Source organism: Bos grunniens, chromosome 22 (genome assembly GCF_055505025.1).
Source record: "Bos grunniens cultivar Pamir isolate PY7600 chromosome 22, Bosgru_T2T1.0, whole genome shotgun sequence".
In the NCBI taxonomy this organism is placed as follows: Eukaryota; Metazoa; Chordata; class Mammalia; order Artiodactyla; family Bovidae; genus Bos; species Bos grunniens.
The window spans coordinates 51,079,820-51,095,817 of NC_141186.1; the positions used below are offsets into that span (position 1 = coordinate 51,079,820).

Sequence of the window (15,998 nt, forward strand, 5' to 3'; positions counted from 1 at the left end):
TACCAGGCTGGCTCCACCCTCCTGTGCCCTCTCCACCCCTTCCCCTCCCCCCAGGTGACCTTACATGCCTGTTTTCCCAAACTGGTAATTCAGGCCTTTCAGCCCTTTGCAGTACTTTGGCCCTTTGGAGGCAGGGCGGTCAGCCCAGGGAGGTCTAGCCCCCAGCTCTATTTTTGGCTCTGATCAGATGGAAGAAGAGCCCGGGGCTATTTTCCTGCTAGAGGAGTCAAGGCACTGTGTGTGCTAAGGCCCCGCCTGCCCTTGGGGCTGCCCACTCTCTCTTGTAATTCCCCCAGGGCGGGGGGAGAGAGACCTATTTAAGCAGGGCCCGGACTACATCTCCCAGCGTGCCTGGCAGAGTGGTGGCCTCTGTGCGTCGGCTGTACCAGTTGTAGGCAAACATGCAGCAGGCTAGGAGCATGGTATCCCGTCTGAGCTCGCGTCTGCAAGCTCTGGCCTCGGCCCCATGCCGTTCGCTCAGTTGTGCGCAGGTGGGCCGGAGGCTGCTGGGTTGTGTTGCCAATCTTGGAGGGTGGGGGAGGGGAGAGGGCTGGGGTCTGGGGCCTTGGTGGCACTGAGCCTGGCCGCCCGCAGGACGTGCTCCACAGGACACCGCTCTATGACTTCCACCTGGCCCACGGCGGGAAGATGGTGGCGTTCGCGGGCTGGAGCCTGCCCGTGCAGTACCGGGATAGCCACGTGAATTCACACCTGCATACACGGCAGCACTGCTCGCTCTTTGACGTGTCCCACATGCTGCAGGTGAGCTGGGGGAGGGCGCCGACTGCCAAGCCTAGCGTCCTTGCCATCCACAGCTGTGCAACCCCTGGCCTTTGCTGGGAGCTGGATACCCAGAGCAGCCCTCTCAGAAGAGTTCGAGGTCTCGACGGTGTAATAATGGACTATGGCCAGACCAGTTTAGAGGGTCTCCTGCTCATCTCCCCATTTCATCTTTCCAGCCTGCTCCCACTTAGGGGTACCTCAACGTCCCGGGGGTTGCTGGGGCTACCACTCATTGTCATCCACCATTCTGGATGTTGGTTTGGAAGAAGGGGTATTTTAGGAGGGTGCCAGGCCCTTTCAAGTTCCCTAACTTCTCTCAGCGCATCTCTTGAATTGGCGGATGTGGGGGAGTTAAAGGGGGGCTTCTGCCTCTTGCAGAACAAAAAGACTAGTCAGGCACTTTGGCTGAGTTGGACCCGGGCCCTCGGGGGAGGGAAGATGCTTCCTTGTCCATTGCCTTCCAGACTAGCTACTGCAGTGACCTGACGCTTTTTGATCTCTTTCCCAGACCAAGATATTTGGCTGTGACCGGGTGAAGCTGATGGAGAGTCTAGTGGTTGGAGATATTGCAGAGCTGAAGCCAAACCAGGTGGGGCCCCTCTTTTATTTCTGCTCAGTGAGCATCCTTAGATATGAGCCAGCAAACCCATCTGAGTCCTGGCTTCAGGCCTGGGGGCACAGAGCTGGAGCAGACATAGTTTCTCAGGACCTGTATTCCTGGGGGATGGAGTACCTACGGGGCCTGGGCTGACCCAGCTTGCTCCCTGCACCACCATTTCAGCCCTGCACATGAGGCTTTATGAGTCTCTGGTGGCGGGGTGGGGCCAGGGGTGGTCTGCCTCACACTTCACCTTGGCCTCTTGGAGCTGGAGGCAATGATGCTCCACTTTGATGTTAGGGAACACTGTCGCTGTTTACCAGCGAGGCTGGAGGCATCTTAGATGACTTGATTGTGACCAGCGCCTCCGAGGGACACCTGTATGTGGTGTCCAATGCTGGCTGCAGGGAGAAGGACCTGACCCTCATGCAGGTAAGCCCCTCTTGTTGTGTTCTAGGTACCCTGTCCTCCTAAGTCACAGAGTTGCATCCTTGTCCAGGACAGACCTGGAATGGATAAGGGGTTCAGACAGTGACTGTGTGAAAGAAAGCAGGCCAGTGGGCACTCCAGTGTTGAAGTGGGGGGCAAGTAGGGAGGTGAAGCTGATCCTGGCCCCTAAGTGAGCATCCTCTGGTGAAGATGGAGGGCTGGAACCTGGTGTTAGAGCTTGCAAACCAGGGCTAGAGTCATCCCTACCATTTAGTAGTTATATGACCTTGGAAGACGAGAGCCCACTGTGCTGAGCTCTGTGGCACCTGGCCCACAGCAGGTGCTCAGGGAAAGGGATCCCGGAGCTAATGGGATATTTCTTTCCTTTCAGGACAAGGTTAGGGAGCTTCAGAACAAGGGCAGTGATGTGGCCCTGGAGGTGATGGATAATGCTCTGCTAGCCCTGCAAGGTAAGTGGGCCAGGCTGGGCTTGCAGTTGACTTCTGCCTTCCAGGTTTCCTCTACGGCTTGGCATGAAGGCCATGCTGGGGGAAGGTGAGGGTGTTGGAACCTAATTCTGTGTTTGGTATCATGCCCTCCTTATACCTGCCATGAGGCTCTGTGGGCAGGAACATCTCCTTCCATCTACAGGGTGGGGCTTGCTCGGGGCTTGTTCTTATCCCGGAGGGCTGTGATCCAGCTCCCTGGGGGCACTGGGACCCGGACACTTGGTTACTGGCTCCCTGGACCCAGGTCCCACTGCAGCCCAGGTGCTACAGGCTGGCGTGGCTGATGATCTGCGGAAACTGCCCTTCATGACCAGCGCTGTGATGGAGGTGTTTGGCGTGTCTGGCTGCCGTGTGACCCGCTGTGGCTACACAGGAGAGGACGGTGTGGAGGTTTGTCAAGAAGTGGGCATGGGGTGGTGCCGGGCACTGGACTCTGGGGCCAGCTGCCCACCTGCTCTGTCTGGTGTCCCTTGCAGATCTCAGTGCCGGCAGCGGAAGCCGTCCGCCTGGCAGCAGCTCTGTTGAAAAACCCTGAGGTGAAGCTGGCAGGACTGGCAGCCCGGGACAGCCTGCGCCTGGAGGCAGGCCTCTGCTTGTATGGGAACGACATTGATGAGCACACCACACCGGTGGAAGGCAGCCTGAGCTGGACACTCGGTGAGCTGGGCTAGCACTCAGGGAGGGGATCCTGAAGGCTGGAGGGACCCTCACTGAGACCAGCCCAGGACTGCTTCCAAGGCTGTGTAGCCTAGAGCAAGGGACACAGCCTCCCTGAGCCTTCATTCTCTGAAGGTGCCACAGTGGCTTTGCCCAGTAGAGGCTGAGGACTCTCAACAGAAGTGAGGTGGGCAGGTGAGCCTTCAAGACCAGGGGCAGGAGGTGGGTGACTAACTGCACTGCAGGGGAAGGAAAGGAATCAGGTGCAGGGGGGGCCTGAATGAAGGGGCCTTGATGCTGGATGGATGTTGTACAGGCGGGCATGCTCAGTTGTGTCCGACTCTTTGCGACCCTAAGGACTGTAGCCTGCCAGGCTCCTCTGTGCATGGAATTTTACAGGCAAGAATACTGGAGTGGGTTGCCATTTCCTATTCCAGGGCATCTTCCCAACCCTGGGATCAAACCCGTGTCTCCTGCACTGGCAGGTGGTTTCTTTACCACTGTGCCACCTGGGAAGCCCTGGAGGGATGTTACTTGGGGTCCTTGTTGCTGGGACCTTCTGTGGTCAGAGGTCTGATGGACGATGGTTTAAATCTATTGTGTTACGCTCCAGGGAAGCGCCGCCGAGCTGCTATGGACTTCCCAGGAGCCTCGGTCATTGTTCCCCAGCTGAAGAGCAAGGCACAGCGGAGGCGTGTGGGGTTAATGTGTGACGGGGCTCCCGTACGGGCACAGAGTCCCATCCTGAGTCCAGAGGGTACTGTGATCGGTAGGTGGACCAGGGAGGCTGGAGAGCCTTGTCCCTCCCCTAGGAGGGCAGGGGCCCTGGGCTGGCAGGGGGGTATTGACACACGGCCTCTGCCCGGACAGGTGCTGTGACCAGTGGCTGCCCCTCACCCTGCCTGAAAAAGAATGTGGCAATGGGTTATGTGCCCTATGAGTACAGTCGGCCAGGCACCCCACTGCTGGTAGAGGTGCGGCGGAAGCAGCAGCCAGCCGTGGTCAGCAAGATGCCCTTTGTGTCCACAAACTACTACATCCTTAAGTGAGGATGAGTGGGGGACGGGGCCTTTCCCTCCAGGAGCCTCACACTGAAGGGCATTCTACCAGGGGTTAGTCAGGAAGCTAAGGCAGAAACACACCCAAGGTGGGTGGCTAGGTGGATGCTGGTTCTTGTCTGGGTGAGCGGGGACACACCACCCGTTGCTGCCTCATCCCGTTGCCACTGTATCTTCAAGAGCGCATTTCTGAGTGATGGACCAGCCCACGTGCCAGTGACCCCTCTCTTGCCTGCTGGAGAAGATTGATTCTGGTATCTCATCCTTCCAAAAGGCTTACTTCAAGGGGAGAGAAAGCCTGCCCAACCTACCTCACCACGGTTTCTCACACTGCAGTGCCAGCTACCTCCTCTAGTTCACTGGCCATGAAGGCAAGCCATTGGCTTTCTCCGGGCAGGGGTGTGATTCCCGACTTATAGAGGGTTGGCCCAGGAGGGCTGCAGGGCCCATGTGTAAACTTGGGGATGGCTGAGGTGGGCATGGATCCACTCTTTCACATTCTCCAGTTGGCCCAGTCTGCTGCCCAGTAGTCAGCCACGCCAGGCTAGGCTCACCAGCTGTTCTGAGTCCCAGGGCTGCTGTGGACAGGCTGGGCCTCCTCCCCGGCTTGCCTTATCCTGAGCTGACCTTCACCCCTGGGACTTATTATTGGACTCCACAGACTACTAAAAAATAAATAAGTGAGCTTCCTTCTTGTTCTCCAGAGTCTCTAGCTTCATTGTTCTCTGTCCACAGACTTCCTGGGGGTGCCAGTCTAATGCCGGCCTGCCTGGCCGAGGCTCAGAGTGGGTTCCCCTTGAGACAAACAGCTCTATAAGAACTAAAGGGGTGCCCCTATAGGACACCATCACTGCTGGTAGGAAGCTGGTATGCCCTCTCCACCTCTGCAAGTCTGGGTGCTCAGGGGCAGCGGCCCCCAGGGTGTTCCCTCCCCAGTTTCTGCTGTGCATGCGCACTCCGTCCTGTCTGAATAACCACACACCTGATGCACTTCCAGGTTTAATAAGCCACATCCTCAGTTGAGCCTGGGGTGAAACGTGAGACCGACTGTGAGTGTGGTGTTTGTTGTCAGTAGGCGGGCCTGGGGCTGCAGAACCATCATCCCACCACCAGTCCTCATGCACGAGCTCAGCACAGCCCTACTCCAGTGCACACTCCAAAGATGGCCTAGGCTGCCAGATGGCAATGTGACATTTACCAGAGAGGAAGCAGGCAGTGGGACACTGAGATAGCTGCTAGCCCAGCAGAAGCAGGCAGACATACGACCATCCGGGAGGGAGGCTGGTCCAGGCCCACACTGCTCATCTGGAGCTCGTGTGGCCCACTGTGGAAGTTGCAGGGCTGCTTAGCATACGGGCAGGATGAAGCTCCTCTGGTCCCGGGTAAAGATGGGAAGTGGGGAGGCTGCAGGGCACAATGGGGTTGCTCTGCACTAGCTGCTTAGTTTGTCCCTGTGACTGGCAGGGCACAGATGCACAACCCCATGGGCACTTAGGCAGTGGGGGTGGGAAGTCACCCCTGAGACTCACCCTCTTTCAGGTACCCAGCTTCCTTCCGGGAGGGATTAGGTGGATGAGTATGATGCTTGGGAAAAGAACTTACACAGCCCGACTCCCACCTGGAGAGGTCAAAGGAGGTGGGTGTTTGGTGCCTCCATGTCTGGAGGGTGCCAGCTGCCCCCTGTCTTATACTAAATGGACAGCTAAGTAGCCACAGAATATAAGGCTGTGTCCAGGCCAGGATTCCCTGGCTCCCTGCCAGCAAAGCAAAAGCAAAGAAATACAGCAACCTCAAGGTTCAGGGGAAAACAGACCTGCCTGAAAAACCTCAGAGGTGATCAACCTCAGGATTCCTCTCAGGGACAAATCTCTACAGGATCACATTCCGGGGGATGGGAGGAAGAACAGGAAGAAGCCAAGACAGAAAATGGACTGTTGGCCTCCCCAACCGCAGAAGCTTCTGAGCTGACCCCTGAAAGGAGGAGGAGGTCTTCTCTCCTTAAGGCACCCAGATCAGGGTAGAGGCAAATTCTTTACTGGCCCAATGCCTGGGGCTGCTGAAGGCAAGGCCAAGGGCAGTGGAGGCCCAGCCCTGCAAACACTGGGGTACACCCTGCCCCCAAACCCATCCCTTCTGCCATCGTCCCTGGGGTCTGGGCAGCAACAGGACTCAGTGTGGGAGCCAGGAGACCCGGTGATACCCGTGGAGACCCCTCTGCTGGCTTCCCTTATTCTCTGTGGGTTTTGAGAGGTTCATTTGCTGCTGTTTCCCTGAAAATGACAGAAGAGAAGAGGAGTTACTCCACGGACAGTACAACAGTCTACTTACAGGGGCTGAGCTGGGCTCAGTAAGGCCACACTATAACCTAGATCTCTCTGCTGAACTTCCACAGCCCTCACTGTGGTGGGAAGGAGTCCCACCTTTCACCTGCAGGCTTATTCTTCCTCCTGCTTCTCCACTTTGTGCATGGTGCTCCCATCCTTCACGAGTTGCCAGGGACAGAAACCTGTGCATTGGCAGGCCTCCTAACTGGCCTTGTGCCCTCTCTATTGGATAGGGTGTTTCAAGTCCCTCCACGCCTTCATGTTTGACCTCAGACGTCACAGCCTTGTCTATCCTTCCAATATGTCACCCTTGTTCTTGCCTCCGGGCGTTGTTCTGTCCATTCTCTTTGCTTGGTACACCGCCTTGCCTTTGCTCTCTGTTTAGGTGTCTGACTTGGAAGACACCTGCTCTGACAGCCCTCACCTCTGCACTGCTGCCCGCCCTTCCTTTAAATCTCTAGCTCCCCCTCTGAGCAGGGCCTGGGTTGTTCTTCTCTGGACCCAGTGGGGACCCTGCCATGCGGTAGGAGCTCAGAGATCACCTGAATGAATGCTCTAACTAGTGACTTCATGTTTTACACATGAGGAGCTGATCCTGAGGAGGCCAGTCGGGGCACTAAGGACAGAGGGTCCTGCCTTTCCAACTGAGGGGCTTACAGTGGAGTGGAATCCTACAGACTTGCCACTTCATCTCTGAAATTGTGACAATAATACCATCTGCCCCACAGGTTACTGAACAGGTTATGGATGGCTATAAAGACATCAGTGTCATGAAGCCTGAGGTCTATTGCAGGCCCTGGAATGTGCTGCGAATGCCACTAAGCTGGTGGACTACCTTGAGAACTCCCTTTCCCTGTCCTCAGCTCAGGAGTGGCTTCTGCCTACTAAGCGCATGGAGTAGAAATCAGAATAGATTTACTCACCAGGAAGGGAAATGCGTGGAGCCATCAGGTGTGGATCCGTTCTGGCCGCCCAGACCTGGGGGCAGGAACACATCCAGAAATGCAACAGGCTGGGGGTGGGTATCCGAGCAGTTATCAGCCCAGGTCAGAGGTAGTTTGCTGGACAGAGTAGTGGAAGCCCTAAGGGACTAGTGGTATTGTCTGATGGGGGGTTCAAAGGAATTTATACGTTATGGGTGGACTGGTGGGGTTTTCGGTGTGAAATGAATGTTGACATGGGTCAGGGGTACAGCATTAAGTTGTGATGAGGTTCTCAAGGGATCAGTGGTAATCTGGGGGGGATTCGGGAGAGCCCAAAGGTACACTCTATGGCGGAGGGAGTGTGGCCGGCCCACGGAAGCTGGTGGGGAGTCTCACCTGGGCGGTGATACAGCCCGGTCACCGTACTCCCGTAGAACCCCCACGCCAGCTGGATGCTCAGGAGACTTAACACCAACCAAAACAGCAGCAGCTTGAAGAGAGTCACGCGCATGTCTTGCGCCTCCCACTCCCGAAGGAACTCGCTGCCGAGGGCGCCCAGCGCGCCCAGCACCGTGGCCGGTAGAGCCTGCAAGGACTGCCCAGACCAAGGTTCCGCCATGACTGGCCGGCGCCTCACCCGGGGGACTGTCACTGTTGTCCCCACTGCGCAAGCGTCTGGTCTTCCGGGCCCAGGTCCTCTAGTGCGCACGCGTAAACCTAAGCAAGGCGCGTCTACCTCGCTTGCGCGAAGAGTTGGCAGTTTGGGGCGGAGTATCAAAACCGCGCACGCGCACCTAGCCCCACCCTACTAACTTAAAGGATGAGTGACTAGAGGGGTATAAAATAGCAACCAGGTCTTTTATAGCCCCGGAGTTCCCGTGATGCCCCACGCGGCTGCAATGATTGGTTAAGCGCCTTGCCTTTAGGGTGTGGACGCGCTCCTGAGCAATCGTGGCTGAGCAGGGAGTGCGCGCGCGTGCGCGGGGCCGCGACTGGGCCCGGCTCGAGCCCGCTGGGCACGCGGGGGCGCGCACGTCGCTCCCCGCCCTCCCGCCGCCGTCGCCGCCCGCTCTTGGTTTCTCGCGCTCCCCGCCCGTCGCTCTCCGTCGGTTGTCTCGTTAGTCAGCCGCCGCCTCCTCAACCACCCGCCGTAGTCCTCGAGCTTGCGACTCGAGGACAAGCGTCCTCAGCGCGGAGAGGCCGGACTCGGAGTCGTCGCCTGAGGTGAGTGAGACGGTTCCCTCCTAGCGCCGCGGCGCCGCGGGCCCGCCCGCCCGGCACTCTTCCGGCCGCCCGCCGGCCGCCGCCCCGCCGCGGCCGCGCCCCACCTGCTGCTCTTGGCCGGCAGCACCAGCACCAGGACCCTGGCCCCTGACCCCGACTCCAGGCCGGGGACCCAGGCCCGGCTTCCCAAAGCGGCGGCCCCGCCCGCGCAGTCCCCGGAAGCGCGCCCCGCGGCCTCCCGCGCCCCTTCCCCCGCCCGGCCAGGCCTGCTAGAGCCCAAGCCGCCCGCCCGCGGTCCCCGTCGCTTCCTCTCTCGGCCGAGCCGGCAGGGCGGGGGCTCTGAGCCGGGCCCCACGACCCGCCGGGCAGCCGGCCCCTGTGAAGCGCGCGTGGCTGTCGGAGTTGAAATGGGAAAGAAACTCTTTACAACTCCATTTTGGCTTTTTCATTTAATATGAAACATGAATCACCGTTTTATACTGCATGAAGTCCAGTTATGTTTTGGGTATTTTCTTTTTTAATGCAGTATTCTTTGAAATTTTGTAAGTAAAGCATAGTGTTGAAATCTTAGAGGTTAGGATTCTTCGGTATTGAAGGGAATTTTCCGGTTGAAAGGAACATTTTTTTTCATGATTTAAACTCTGTGGGATCACAATAAAGTAATAATTTGCTTAGTCTAAGTTGCTACCTTGATTAGGAATCAGCTAAACATCTGTGCTTAGTTACCTATTAGATCCAGTTACAAGTTCATTAAATGGCACTATTTGCAGTCAGTTTGGTCAGAACCATGTTTAGTAGTTTATAATGGAAAATTGGCATTCTTTCTACCTGGAGTTGGTTCACTCGTGTTTCTTAATAGTCCTGATTTAACATTTTTACCTCTGTTGGTAACTTGTTTGACTCTTTCTGTGTTTTAAGTCTTTTTAAATAAATCTTTCTTGCAGGTGTGTAATGGGATTATATTCCTGCCAGATCTGAAGGGGGGAAAATACTTCAAAAAAAATTCTTTTAAATGTTGTTTGTGGTGAGAATTTTTCTGCCACTTAGTGTCGCACACCCAGATGTGTAATGTTTATGTACCATTGCTTGATTGTCACTTTAGACATGGCTCAATTGCGAGAGATGTTGTTTTGAGCATTTGGCACAAGTGACATTGTTTGGACTGAAATACAAGATTAGTTCTTAATTGTAAAGGACAATTAAGAAAGATCTCTTTTGATAAATTGCCTTAGGTAGTTGTTTTTGTTTTGTTTTTTTTTTTAGAGCACTGGTGGGTGGCTCTTGGAGACATAAAATGTGTAAGATTAAAAACAAACAAAAATATATATAACATGGAATTTGGTTTTAGTCAACGTCTAGCCCTAGATTTATAGCCTCTGTTCTCATAAAAATCCATACTAGAGGCAAGAAGAGATTAGGAATCCACTAATTTTTTTCATTGATCAAGAATTTTAGACCTGAAAGCAATCTTCAGGACTTGTATTCCCAACCTTATTTGCAGATGGGAAGCTGAGTCCCAGAGACTTCAGTAAATTTCCCACAGTTGTATGTCTAGTCGGGTGCCAGCCAGAACTATTTCTCTGTAAGATCTTCTCCATGTCCTCCCAAACAGCTTGCTTAGAGTCAGCTAAAAGTCAGGACTTTCAGCTTATTCCAGTGCTTCTCCTTTTATGTATTGCTGGTTTTTTTTTTTTTTAATGTATTGAGAGAATCTAAAAGTTTTTTCAAGCAAAGTTCAATTCTTTAGCTTTTCTCTCCTTTCTGTAATTTGGATGGTCCTATAGCAGTTGATTGAAATAGGTAAATGAATATACAGGGTCTCTGCCTGGTGTAGTTTCTGGTTTTAGATGTTATGGCCTTTTCGAGGGACCCAGCTTATTCCAGAGGCAGGACCAGGCTCCCCTGTTCCAAATCCAATGTAATTATGCCCTGGTAAGTTCTAATAGGCAACTGTGGGCTCTTGATTTGAGGTGGGATGGGGAGAAAAAGCATATATCAAGAATATAGTTTCATATGTATGTGGTAGTGGTTTTGCTGGAGTGTTTTCAGCCCTGATTCCTTGTTTGTCAGTTAACTCTTTTTAAAAGTTTAACCTGGGAGACTTCCCTGGTGGTTCAGAGTTAAGACTGCAGATCCAGTGCAGAGGGCACAGGTTCAATTCCTGGTCAGTGAATTAAGATCCCAGATGTTTCATGGTGTGGCAGAAAAAAGTTTAACCTGGCTATGTGGGGGTGTAAGTTATTAGGAGAGTAAAAACATAGATCTTCAGGTGTTTCTTGTTCAGAGGGTGGAGTCCAGGCAGTGACTCGAGGAGGTGGGTTGCTACTTTGTCTTGGAGCTGAGAGATTTATGTTAACTTTGCCAGAAGAAAGACTGATATTTTCAACTTTTAAGAGCACTAATTTGGATTTGCTGGGCTTCTATAGATAGCACCTCAGATTTAATTGCATTGTGGCTGGTAGTGATAATTTTAAACGGGATTGAACATAATCAGTGGATTTTATCACATATTTGTAGTTTAAAAGGGAATTAAAAAGAGAAAAAAGGAATTAAGGGAATTTCTTCTTCCCTTACCACTTAGTTTATACCTTTATGCTTGCACTTTGACATTAATGTAACCAAATTTTAAACTTGTGTTAATGTATCTTCCTATAGTCTGCTCTCTGGGGACATGCTCACTGTTAAATACTTGTGAGATTAATAAATTAAAATTTTCAAGACAGTTTGAAGTTAGTAATTACTGCAAAATTCCTATTTCAAGTGACTCATTTTTAATCTGTGGTGCTGTAGTATTAAATAAGGGCCTTGTATACTCATAATTATGGTAGTCATGTGACCAAAAATCAGATAGACATCGAAGCTGCTCATTCTGAGTGTTGGTCTGAGTTTATTGGTGCTTCCTCCACGTGATTCGAAAAGATTTTTATAGCAAATAATCATCAAAAACATGAGATACTCTTAAATCTGAGCCAGTTTGTAGTTGATAGCAGAATGAGGTTTTTTTTTTTAAGAGGATGAGTAAAGTAAATGTGCTTAAGCATATTTATAATAGCATCTTAATATTCCAGGAAAGGGAAAGAGAACACAAACAGCCAGTGAAATAAGTTTGCAGTGTAGTGAAGGGAAAAGTAGGAGGTAAAATGAAATTAGAGAGGTGGGCAGGGACCACATCATGTAGGATCTTTTAGGATATGGGATGTTTTTGGATTTTTTATTTTAATCATCAGATTTTTTTTTAAAAATGAGGATGATGATACGATCCTACATTAAACAGTTAGAATCATTTACCAAGAGCAGGGGATATGTCTGAATCCACTCTGCCTTCAAAACAGTAAACTAATACCGCTCATTTCTGACAAAAGTATCAGAAGGATTTCATATTATTAATGTCTTTAGCCTAATAACTTCAACCTATGTTTTTGAAGCCATTGGCTTTTGGACAGTTGTCTTTTAGCCTGCAGTGTCTCTGTAATGCCTGTATTAAAAAGGAAATGTAATTTGATAAAGCAGGTCATTCAGATGTTCATGGTAGGCTGGGTGGTAGGCATACAGGTGTTCAGTGTAAAATTCTTTTACCTGTGCTGTGTGTTGATAATGCTGTGTGTTGCATGTCTATAATTTTGGAAATTTTACATAAAATTCATCTGCTTTTGATTTTAACTTTCAAAAGGGCAACATTATAACATTCAGAAAATAAGGTTGATACTGTGCATTTTGTTGAGTGAAAGAGGCCAAAACATTTAAAAGTGGTCACTTTCATGGTATGTTGATTAAAATTAAATTCTGCATTTATTCCTCCTCTGGATTCTGAATTACTTACCAGGTCTTTGTGCAAACCCGTTTTACATCTTGTGCTTTGTTTTTCTCCCCCATGAAATGAATAGACATAATTCCTGATTTCGTTTTATTTTGTGTGTGTTTTTATAGTGCCTTTCATCTGAGAAGTTCAGGGCACTTTGTAGAACTTCTGCCATACAGGCCGTGGGTCTTGCAGCACATTTGTAAGGTATGTAAATAACTTTCATTCCTCTTTCTCCATGGAAGAGAAATTATTATGTATTACATATTAACGTAAGTTCTAGGGAAATGTCCGTGCAGTACTGTTTTGATTTTCTTTTCCACCAACCTTGAGATCTTTATCTTACTCCATAACTTTCCCCTCTGGTCTTGTTTCCCTATGTCTCTCCATACAATACTCCTATAACTTCGTTTTTCTCTTCTGTTCTACCAGTATTTCTTCCTTAGTTGACAGTATATTTTCTAACCTCTTAATTTTTAAGATGTGTTTACCGCATTTTACACATACTTCTCTCACTTCTGTTTCACTCTCATCTTAATTCTTTTTTTAATGTCTTTACGTTTTCACTTTTTCTATAGTTTGGTCACCTTACACACATCTTACCACAGCCTGTGCTATGGGTATGTCTGATTGTCAATAAAAAATAATTCAGTCAGAGAATGAAGATTGGAGGATAATTCTTCCTCTTGCCAGAGGAGTCAGCAGTAGTACTGGTTTGAGTGGGAGCGGTGTTAATAGCAGGTGTAACAGCCCACTCTGGGGCTATTCAGGTATTTTAAACTGATTACAAATAAAGGAAATAGAATCGTCTAATTTAATTGATACCAAGTATCCTGATTTGGTACTATTTTGACTACCTTTTCTTGTTCTCCTTGGGTCGGAGGGAACTCTATATATAAAGAAGAGAGCTCTTAAGAGGATGAATATTCTCTTTTGGTGAGATGGGCTACCTGGCAGGGAAGTCACATAATGGTAATGGTTTGGGTTGGCTTTGAACTTCTTAGCATGGTAAGAGGAATGGCCAAGCTAGCTTGTCATTTTTCATTCATTGAAGAAATAGTTCCTCAATAGCTACTATGTGCCAGGTGCTGTCTTGGGACACATTTGAAGAAAACAAAGGCGGTCCCTGCCCTCAGATAGTTTTTTCTTTCTTTTACATTGTCTTCTTTATTCCTAAAAACATTAACATTTTGAATCATTTCATCTGCTTTTCTCAGTATCACTGATGATAAAGTAGAAAGCACATCCAGGGTTAATGGTCACAAAAACATTAGTAGCACTGCCCATTTGTATTCTAGTAGGGAATACTGATGACCTATGGCAAGAGATTAGCCAGTGCAACTGCTGGACATAGGATGACAGCTAGACTAGCACTGCTCGGCATGATGCTCTGTTGCAGTCCCATGAGGCTTGAAATTTCTCCTTTCAGCAGATTTGAGTGATGCTTTAAAGTGGTTTGATTGATGGCCTCTTTTTAAAAAAGGACATACTATGTTTCAGGGTTTTCTCAGTTCAGTTTTTACATTATTGAGTTAAAAACAAAAGTAAAGTTATGCTTTTGCTCTGTAGGTTTGCTTAAATCAGAATTTTTTTTTTTTAAACTGGGAAGGCTGATGGCCCTATAATTACAAAAGAATTCTGCCAAAGATGACCTGCCTGCCTGTCTAGCTAGCTATCCATCTGTCTTTAAGCAGATTATTTAATTTCTTTGAAACTCAGGACCTACATCTGTGAAATGAAGATTCCCTTTCATAGGAATTTTAGATGAAATAATATGTGAAGAGCATAGTGCTCGATACATGTTAATTTTCTCCGTTGGTGGAAATACTTGTTCTAACTCTGGTAGATTCTTCAGGTGTATTTTTCTTCTAGGATATCAGTGCATTGAATTTATATAGTGACTGTTTGCTTTCAGAATGATGAGGATTTTGATAGGAAGCTTAGTTATATGAATTTCTTTACTGCTGCCTGACCGTATAGGAGAAGCACACGTTTGTTGTTGTCTTTTGTTTGTTTAACTGTAGGAGTTGGTATGTTGGACTAAGGTTTCACCATCATTTTTATACATGTTAACTGACATCGTGAATAATAGTTTGGTAAACATGAGACCATGTTAATCACAAGTTGTCTAGATTCATTCTTGGGTTGTAGTAGTGATTCTGCCTTTATCTGACGATGTAATCATTTAGTTTTACGCTTAAGCATCAGTAAATAGTAGCAGCAGAGATGGCACTCTCCAAGAAATGGACAGAAAAGTAGATCCATGGGGTGGAGATTTTTTTCTATTACTTGCTGCCACTGCCTTTTATAACTGAAGGGGTTTTGAACAATATCTAATCCATGCCAACTCATACACATTCATGTGTCTAATTGTAGCTGAAGAATCTTCAATCACAAAGCATTTATTTATCCTGTACGAACTATATGCAAACTTCATTTATCTTTCAGACTTACTCTTTAGAAGTATTATTTTCCATTAATTAAGTGTTCTCACTTTGCATCCTTACCATAGTCCCTAAGGCTGCTGCTGCTACTGCTAAGTCGCTTCAGTCGTGTCCGACTCTGTGCAACCCCAGAGATGGCAGCCCACCAGGCTTCCCCGTCCCTGGGATTCTCCAGGCAAGAACACTGGAGTGGATTGCCATTTCCTTCTCCAATGCATGAAAGTGAAAAGTGAAAGTGAAGTCACTCAGTCTGTCCGACTCCTAGCAACCCCATGGACTGCAGCCTACCAGGCTCCTCCATCCATGGGATTTTTCAGGCAAGAGTACTGGAGTGGGGTGCCATTGCCTTCTCCGGGAAGACAGTATAAAGGGCCTTAAAAAATAGAATTATCATATGACCCAGAAATGTCACTTCTGGGTTAATACCCCAAAGAATTAAAAGCAGAGTCTTGAGATATTTGTACAGGTGTGTTCACAGTAGCATTATTCATAGGAGCTGAAACAGGGAAGCAGCATAGTGTCTTCTAGCCAGTGAATGGATAAGCAAACTATGCTATATACATACAATGGAGTATTATTTAGCCTTAAAATGAAAGGAAATTCTGCAGTGTGCTACAACATAGATGAACCTTGAGAACATGCTAACTGAAATAAGCCAGTCACAAAAAGACAAATACTATATGATTCCACTTATATGAGGTACTTAGAGTAGTCAAAACCATAGAGACAAAGTGGAATGGTGGTTGCCGAGGGTTGGGGAGGGGTGAAGAATAGTCGAGTAGGGGAGGGCAGTTAATGTGCAATGGGTATAGTTTTAGACTACAAGATGGAGAGTTAGTGGATACACTGTGGTGATGGTTGTGCAACATTATGACAGTATTTAATACCACTTAACTGTACACTGAAAAATGGTTAGGATAGTAAACTTTGTGCAGTCCTTCTCTCAGACTTCGGGCTTCTGTTGGAGCTTTAAAGGTATTTTAGGGCAAGCGGGTTGGTAAAGTGTGGATATTCAGTGCAGAGCAGAAGGGGTTGAGCTTGAAAACAACAAGCCTTTCTCACATCTCAGCCTCCCAAGGTTCTCACTTCAGAGAAAACCTTTGTACCTGTTTCCTGTATATAAACCAAGTAACTGTTTTATATGTATCCTTCTAGTCATACTCTGTCCCTTTTTTATATAAAGACTAATGCACATCCCACTGTTATACATCTGTTCTTTCCCCTTAACAATATGTCTTGGTAATTATTTG

The 15,998-nt window shown here is 49.0% G+C and overlaps 3 protein-coding genes across 5 annotated transcripts in view; 2 read left to right on the top strand and 1 right to left on the bottom strand.

Moving 5' to 3' along the window:
* The first annotated feature begins 391 nt into the window (after positions 1 to 391).
* Positions 392 to 4,732, top strand: AMT (aminomethyltransferase). Its single transcript, XM_086368083.1, has 9 exons — positions 392 to 491; positions 595 to 762; positions 1,292 to 1,372; positions 1,682 to 1,813; positions 2,202 to 2,280; positions 2,564 to 2,709; positions 2,796 to 2,976; positions 3,590 to 3,745; positions 3,847 to 4,732. The coding sequence occupies exons 1-9, from the start codon at positions 402 to 404 to the stop codon at positions 4,023 to 4,025; spliced, it is 1,212 nt and encodes a 403-aa protein (XP_086224209.1). The 5' UTR covers positions 392 to 401; the 3' UTR covers positions 4,026 to 4,732.
* A 288-nt stretch (positions 4,733 to 5,020) lies between these two features.
* TCTA (T cell leukemia translocation altered) lies at positions 5,021 to 7,931 on the bottom strand. 2 transcript variants are annotated; one of them, XR_015151693.1, is made up of 4 exons: positions 7,678 to 7,931; positions 7,282 to 7,336; positions 5,564 to 6,304; positions 5,021 to 5,438 (listed from the first exon to the last, which is right to left on the bottom strand). XR_015151693.1 is itself a non-coding variant. In XM_086368102.1 (3 exons), exons 1-3 carry the CDS (start codon positions 7,898 to 7,900, stop codon positions 6,262 to 6,264), a joined length of 321 nt encoding a protein of 106 aa, XP_086224228.1. In that variant the 5' UTR covers positions 7,901 to 7,931; the 3' UTR covers positions 5,021 to 6,261. The 2 variants fall into 2 exon arrangements, 1 of the variants encoding a protein (XP_086224228.1); XM_086368102.1 differs by having other exon boundaries at positions 5,021 to 6,304.
* A 394-nt stretch (positions 7,932 to 8,325) lies between these two features.
* Positions 8,326 to 15,998, top strand: part of RHOA (ras homolog family member A) — a 49,915-nt gene continuing 42,242 nt past the window's right edge. The window contains exons 1-2 of one of the 2 annotated variants that reach the window (XM_086368098.1): positions 8,326 to 8,505; positions 12,433 to 12,511. The gene's annotated coding sequence lies outside the window, so the exon portion shown is untranslated. The remainder of the gene's footprint in view (positions 8,506 to 12,432; positions 12,512 to 15,998) is intronic. The other variant, XM_086368099.1, reaches the window with a different exon arrangement.

Excerpts from the sequence above, each read along its gene's own strand:
- TCTA (XM_086368102.1), bottom strand. The coding sequence starts at position 7,900 with ATGGCGGAACCTTGGTCTGGGCAGTCCTTGCAGGCTCTACCGGCCACG. Across the intron at positions 7,337-7,677 it reads CGGGCTGTATCACCGCCCAG|GTCTGGGCGGCCAGAACGGA; the intron begins GTGAGACTCCCC and ends TCCTGCCCCCAG. Across the intron at positions 6,305-7,281 it reads TCCACGCATTTCCCTTCCTG|GGAAACAGCAGCAAATGAAC; the intron begins GTGAGTAAATCT and ends TGTCATTTTCAG.
- AMT (XM_086368083.1), top strand. The coding sequence starts at position 402 with ATGCAGCAGGCTAGGAGCATGGTATCCCGTCTGAGCTCGCGTCTGCAA. Across the intron at positions 492-594 it reads GTTCGCTCAGTTGTGCGCAG|GACGTGCTCCACAGGACACC; the intron begins GTGGGCCGGAGG and ends GGCCGCCCGCAG. Across the intron at positions 2,977-3,589 it reads CAGCCTGAGCTGGACACTCG|GGAAGCGCCGCCGAGCTGCT; the intron begins GTGAGCTGGGCT and ends GTTACGCTCCAG.